The sequence below is a fragment of the Stomoxys calcitrans genome, chromosome 2 (genome assembly GCF_963082655.1).
Source record: "Stomoxys calcitrans chromosome 2, idStoCalc2.1, whole genome shotgun sequence".
Lineage (NCBI taxonomy): Eukaryota > Metazoa > Arthropoda > Insecta > Diptera > Muscidae > Stomoxys > Stomoxys calcitrans.
The window spans coordinates 24,647,220-24,654,797 of NC_081553.1; the positions used below are offsets into that span (position 1 = coordinate 24,647,220).

At 38.5% G+C, this 7,578-nt stretch overlaps 1 protein-coding gene across 1 annotated transcript; it reads left to right on the plus strand.

Annotated features, from left to right (window-relative positions):
• The first annotated feature begins 5,638 nt into the window (after nucleotides 1-5,638).
• Nucleotides 5,639-6,882, plus strand: LOC131995328 (uncharacterized). The gene is made up of 2 exons (XM_059363945.1): nucleotides 5,639-6,504; nucleotides 6,589-6,882. Exons 1-2 carry the CDS (start codon nucleotides 5,836-5,838, stop codon nucleotides 6,739-6,741), a joined length of 822 nt encoding a protein of 273 aa, XP_059219928.1. The 5' UTR covers nucleotides 5,639-5,835; the 3' UTR covers nucleotides 6,742-6,882.
• Nucleotides 6,883-7,578: the final 696 nt, after the last annotated feature.

The window sequence follows — 7,578 nt, forward strand, 5'->3', positions numbered from 1 at the left end:
TAGCCTAACCTCCATCGCCGGAAGAGACAGTGAATCCCTCGCAGAGGATCCGGACGAAGGTATTGACAAAAGTAACCAGACCCTCACAAATTCTAACAGTACTATTGACGGAGGTGATTTGACCACTTTTGAAGGTAGCTCGTGTTCCATTTTAGATCAAATGAATCAATCGACGCAACCAACTCAAGGCCCGGCAACCAATCAGGTCGAGATTTTCAACTCACTGAGAATCCCCGACGCGATTAAGGATTTGCCTAAATTCGACGGAAACCAAAAACTCCTGTACGAATTCCTCAATAACGTTGAGGAGATCCTATTATATATACGTGGCACGGACAACACTCCGTATGGCCAGATTTTACTAAGGGCCATACGAAACAAAATTGAGGGACAGGCCAATGAGGTCCTCAATATGTACGGAACTCCACTCATTTGGGATGACATAAAGAATAACCTCATACTTCACTACTCAGACAAACGGACTGAGACATCCCTAATAAGAGACTTACACAATGTCAGGCAGTATAATAAGGCTATCGAGCCATTCTACGGAGAGATTATAGAAATTCAATCTTCTCTTTGTAATAACATACTTATTCATGAAAAAGACCCTGGAGTAATAAACGCAAAGAAATCCCTCTATTCCGAGATGTGTTTAAACTCTTTCCTTAGTGGCCTAAATGAACCACTTGGATCTAGGGTAAGAGCGATGCAACCGCGTTCACTGGCTGAGGCATTATCTTGTTGTGTCAAGGAGCAGAATATATCATACCAGAGGGCACCACAGACAAATAGGGTCGGATACCATACACAGTACAGACCGTATGAGAACCGTTTTCAACAGAACAGGAATCGCAATCAGAATTGGCAACGAAATCAGGATTACGGGAATACTAGACACTTGCCTCCAGTGGACAAGCGACCCCAATCAAACCAGTTCGACCGAAATTTCACCCCTCAGGTCCATTTTAATAGAAACAGGAATCAGTATCTTCCAAACAGCTCGAGATACCAACCTTATGAGCCCAGGCATTTGAACCACGACATACCAAGAATAAAAGCGAGTCCTAGCCAACAGACTAGATTTAATCCAAATCTGAATTTCCATGAGACAACCACATCCAACAATTATCGGCAGCTAGATAAGTACCTAGACAACGACCCAAACAATTTCGTAGAAAATCAAAACTTACACCGACGGCAGGAATTTATCAACAACGGGCACAATAATAACGAGCCAACCAATATTGAGGACGCTGGAAATTTTTTCAGATCAGCCTCCAACAGCCAATTGGTTACATAAATCCAACTAAACACCCGTCGACCTTACCATACGTTTCCATCCTTCTACCTTGCGGCAAACCTTTGAAATTTCTCCTAGACACGGGAGCATCCTCTTCTTTTATAAACCCCGAATATGTCTCGCCAAAGGAACAAATTCAGTGCGACCCCGTAACTATTACTACTGTCTTTAAAAGTTACCAAATAGATAAACAGGTAGACCTGCCAATATTTCCAGAGTTCAACCAAACAGGATCCCTTAAATTCCTCATTTTTAGATTTCATAATTTCTTCGACGGACTTTTGGGCATGGATGCACTTCTTTTACTCAAAGCCAAAATTGACCTTGCGAATAGAACCTTAATTACCGGAAACGCTGTCAACAATATCAGTTTCAAGACAAATCAATCTACCGAAATTAAAGAAATTCAAGCTAAATCTAAAACCCTGATAAAATTGCCTATCAATGAGCAGAATGGCACTGTCTACATTAATCCCATTGAATTAGCACCAAAGCTTTTCGTTAGCTCTGGTCTGTACAATGTCGAGAACGGGTACAGCTCTATCGAAATAACAAACTTATCTGACGGAGACCAGATATTTATGTTAGACGCCCCATTGGTGGCGAGACGGTATGACGAGACCGACTTTATAGAACTGAATAATTTCAACTTGGCAATTAGTAATGATGGCGAGGACGAACTCGATCATCCTTCCGGACCTCACCTGAACGACTTATTGAGAACAAGTCACCTTAATAGCGAAGAACGAAAGAAACTCTTAAAAGTATGTACGGAATACAGTGACCTTATTTATAGGGAAGGGGAGCCACTTTCGTTTACAAGTAAAATAAGACACAAGATAGTCACTAGTGATGATATCCCCATATACACGAAGTCGTACAGATACCCATACGTGCACAAGCAGGAGATTCAGACTCAGATAAATAAGATGTTAGAACAAGGGATTATTCAACATAGCTACTCACCCTGGAGCTCTCCAATCTGGATAGTCCCTAAGAAGATAGACATCCATGGTAATAGGAAATGGAGATTGGTGATAGACTATAGAAAAGTCAACGACAAGACTATATCTGACAGATATCCAATACCAAATATAAATGAGATATTGGATAAACTGGGCAGATGCATGTACTTCACCACCCTTGATCTAGCTAGCGGTTTCCACCAGATTGAGATGGACCCTAGACATATTCAGAAAACGGCATTTACCGTGGAAAATGGGCACTATGAGTTTACTAGAATGCCTTTCGGGCTAAAAAATGCCCCAAGCACTTTCCAACGGGTAATGGACAATATCCTAAAAGATCTCATAGGGAAGGTATGCCTTGTATACCTAGATGATATAATCATATATTCCACTTCACTACAAGAACACCTGGAGGGTATAACGCAGGTATTCAGAAGACTTAGGGAAGCCAATTTTAAGATCCAAATGGATAAATGTGAGTTTCTTAGAAAGGAGATCTCCTTCCTGGGGCACATTATAAATTCTGAAGGTATAAAACCCAATCCGGCGAAGATCGATGCCATAAAAAATTTTCCATTACCTAAGACACGTACGGAAATTAAGGCATTCCTTGGACTCGTGGGTTACTATCGCAAATTTATTAAAGATTTGGCCAAACTCACTAAACCACTCACCCAATGCCTGAAAAAGGGAGCAACCATCCAGATAGACCAGAAGTATAGCGAGGCATTTGAGACATGTAAAAATTTACTGATGAACGATCCCATCCTTCAGCATCCCGACTTTACTAAACCCTTCATTCTCACAACAGACGCTAGCAATATTGCATTGGGAGCTGTTTTGTCACAGGGTAATATAGGTAGAGACAAGCCAATTTGTTTCGCGAGCCGCACCCTCTCACAGAGCGAATGCAATTATTCGACAATAGAAAGGGAATTACTGGCAATAGTTTGGGCAGTGAAGTATTTCCGCCCATACCTTTTTGGAAGAAAGTTCAAAATTTTTACAGATCACAGACCCCTCACCTGGGTAATGAACCTGAAAGAACCAAACTCCAAATTGATTAGATGGCGACTAAAATTGGAGGAATACGACTATGAGATTGTCTATAAAAAAGGGAAGCTTAACACGAACGCTGATGCTCTTAGTCGAGTAAAGATAAATGAACCATTGGAAGAAAATAGACAAGAACTTTTCAACAACACAAGCACAATTCATAGCGCGGACGAAAATTTGAATGACGGTATTCCCATTTCAGAGAGACCTTTAAATGAATTCAACCTACAGGTGATTTTCGAAAGGGATCGCACAGGGTCACCCATGACCATAGAGAACATTTTTAGGAATAGACAGAGGAGAATTTTGCGTAGAGAGCAGTTCAACGAAGGAATCATGCTAGACATATTTAAGGAATACTTTCCCCCCAATAAGCAGACGGCTATTTACACGAATGATGAAATCTTTGCAATAGTACAGTTGACTTATTCCAAATATTTTTCACAAGCTAAGACATTCCGTCTCATTAGGTGTACCGAAATTCTTGAGGACATAATGACTGAGGAGAAACAAGAGGAAATAATTCGCGACTACCACGAACGATCGAATCATAGAGGCATAAATGAGACATTGTCTCACCTTAAGAGGAAATATTATTTCTTAAATATGAAAGATAAGATCACCAAAACACTGAACCATTGCGAGAAGTGTAAGACCTTTAAATATGATAGGAATCCCCCAAAACTGAAATTTTTAGTTCCAGAAACACCATTAAAACCCCTGGAAATACTTCATATCGATCTCTACAGTATTAACAATAATCAAATACTGACTGTCATAGACAAATGTTCCAAATTTGCTTGCGGATACGCACTTAGTTGCAGGAATAGTATTACGGTTCTTAAAGCATTCAAGAATTTTATTAGTTCCTTTGGTATACCCAAAATGGTTGTCTGTGACCAAGGCTCCGAATTCGTTGCAAACATCTTCAAAGATTTCTGCAGACAATTACAAATAGAATTACACTTTACATCTTTCCAACAGACTAGCAGTAATTCACCTGTAGAAAGGTTACACTCCACACTTACTGAAATATACAGACTAATACTATCTAAGAGAAAGGAAAAGGGATTCTCAACAGAACACGAGGAAATACTGTCTGAAACATTGATAACGTACAATAACGCTATTCATTCCACGACCAAACACACACCCTACGAATTATTTTTTGGACGACCATACAAATTCATGAAGACATTAAATTTTTCAAACGAACATGACTATTTAACGAAACTAAATACTTTCCTTGACGAACTATACCCCGAAATTCAAAAACATGTCCGAGACACAACAAAGACAAGAATCGAAAACCTGAATGATTCTAGAGAGGATCCTGAAGACGTCACTGATGGCCAAATCGTTTTCAGGAAAGAATCAAGAAGAAACAAATTGACGCCTAGATATTCAAAGCAAACAGTTGAAAAAGATGGCAAATTTACCATTCTTACTAAAGGGCAAAAGAAATTACATAAATGTAGATTAAGGAAACAACATAAAAAAAAAAAAAAAAAAAAAAAATAAATAAATAAATAAATAAATAAATAAAAACTAAAATTTTAATTGTATCAAGAATTATTATAGCCTTTGCAAAAGAAAAAGAAATGTCCTATACTATTACTACATGTTTAGTACATAAATAAACAAATAAACAATAATTCAGTAAATTAATATGAATATATACTAGGGATAGAACATTGACCAGAACTACCCTCACGCTCTTCTCACACAAACTAACACTAATCTTTCACTTTTAGAATTCCTTCAATTCAGGCACAAATAATCGAGGTACACAACTTGCCAACACACCAAAGCATTTTACCACTGCGTTTAGGCCCCGCAAGATTCGTCACAAATCTCAACAGCTTTATTCACATCATTAATCTTGAAAACTACAAAACAAACATTGACGTTATAGAATACAATCTTGACCTTTTCGAGAAACATATATTTGAACCTAACATCGTAAGAATAACTAAGCTAAAACTTGCAGAATTAAAGACCAAGTTTTTAGCATTATACCCAATTAAAAGACAGAGAAGAGGGCTAATAAATGGACTAGGTTCCGTGATTAAATTCATAACGGGTAACATGGATGACCAAGACGCTAGAACAATAAATCAACAGATAGAAAACATTTACTCAAACCTAAACAACGTTACATATACACTTTCACACGAACATTCAATCAACTTTAAAATGATTGAAAGATTCAATAACATAACATCCCACATAAATAACGAACAGCACACAATAGAAAGATACATGTTGAGCACAACTAATAAAATAAAACAGGAAGAGGACATGCTATTACAAACACAATACCTCAACCAGATAAACTACAACATCGACCTTCTAACACACCACTTAACAAACATAGCTGAGGCAGTAGTTCTGTCAAAACTAAATATAATTTCAAGATTCCTCCTCAGCCCGGAAGAACTCGAAAACATAGAAGTCAAATTAAAACAAAAAAATATTGAAGTCAGATCTATCGAAAATATTTATGAAATGCTAGGCATGCAAGCCTACTACAATGAAACAAATATCATTTTTAATATTCTTGTACCGAATGTCTCTGAAGAAGACTATTTTCTATACCACATAATTCCTTTACCAATAAACATAACTAAGTTAATAATAACAGAACCATATATATTGTTTAATGAAAATTCCACACACCATCACAAAACACTTTGCCCATCGATCGAAGGAACATATTATTGCGGTATACCGATCCGACAGGAAGAAACCAAATACTCGTTATGTATTGGAAACTTAATAAACAATAAAGAAGCAAATTGCCCAATTAGTGACGTTGGAAAAAGGGAATCGATCACACAAGTGGAACAAAACCTAATACTTTTTATACACTCACCAGAGACACTAATAAATTCTACTTGCAGTATCAAAACTCTCACAGTAAAAGACACAGCCCTTGTGCGTTTCCAGAACTGTGACGTCTCAATAAATGGTATAACATACCACGATGATACCGATGCATATTGGGATCAACTCCACATACCCCCGTTACCAAACAGCAACATTTCCGTAAACTCCACAATCGAAATACTTAGTCTTCAAAAACTCGAGGATTTCAACTTTCTAACCAACAACAGAATTAGCAACCTGGAAATAACCACTACAACAGTTCACTCAGTCACAACAACAACAACATTAGTATGCACAATAATAGTCATTACCATACTCATCATTGTCATTAAACGAAAAAATACGTACAAACACCACTTTCCACCTCCACAGCCTATCACTCCGACCACAACATCTTCATTGTGGCCGTCGCTCTATCTTAAGGGGGGAGGAGTTACGACACCCACCTTATTGTCTCCACCAAAACCAGTTACGACACCCACCTTATTATCTCCACCAAAACCACCGAGAACGTTAACCTATTGATTTAGGTCATAATTAACGCTGAATAACCAATAAATATATTTGTCTCATATAACCAATATCATTGTTAGCAATAAGAACACCAACTAATTAATAAGAAATTGTTTTGTAACTTTTATTGTATAATTCCAAGAAATCTAGCTTTTACTTTAATCATCATTTATTATATTGTAACTTAGTTTTCTTTAAGATTTAAAATGAAAATAAAAATTATTCTTTGTTCAGACTTCAAATTGCAAAGAGTTATTTTTTTTAACCACGGAGGTTCCACCATCCTTATCTCGTGCACTGGAATATGATTTTGATAACGGATTTGGATTGATGCTACGGCCTGACAGCTGTGGTATTCTGTTATCTGAGTAGGAGGGAGTGACATCCTTCACGAAACGGCTTTCAGGCTTATGCCTCCGCTGCCTTCGTCCCGCTAAACCCCTGGCAGGGCTTAGAGAACACTTTTTGCCTCTTTCCCATTAGTTGGTAATGTAGGTTCCGTTAATACCACATCCAGATTAGTTGCACATCTGGTCCTTAACTCGCGAGAACCTTGCTGCTTGCAAAGACACCCTCGGGGTTCATGCACCGGATTGCTGTGAGTACTGGAATATTGAGGTCCGACCAGTGTGGTGTTTATTGCTGTCACGAAAGCTTAGCTGTGAGCAACCGGGCACGTCCGAAGGTTGCGGATAGTGGAATGCTCCAAACGGAGTAGTTGCAACGGCAGTCGCGGACAGTCAGCAGTATCGAGATGAGAGACTCAGTGAGAGGCCGGGCGGCACCGGCTCTTGCACAAATACTGAGTGCCTATGATGCTCGATAGGACAAGGCGAGTTATTGGTGCCT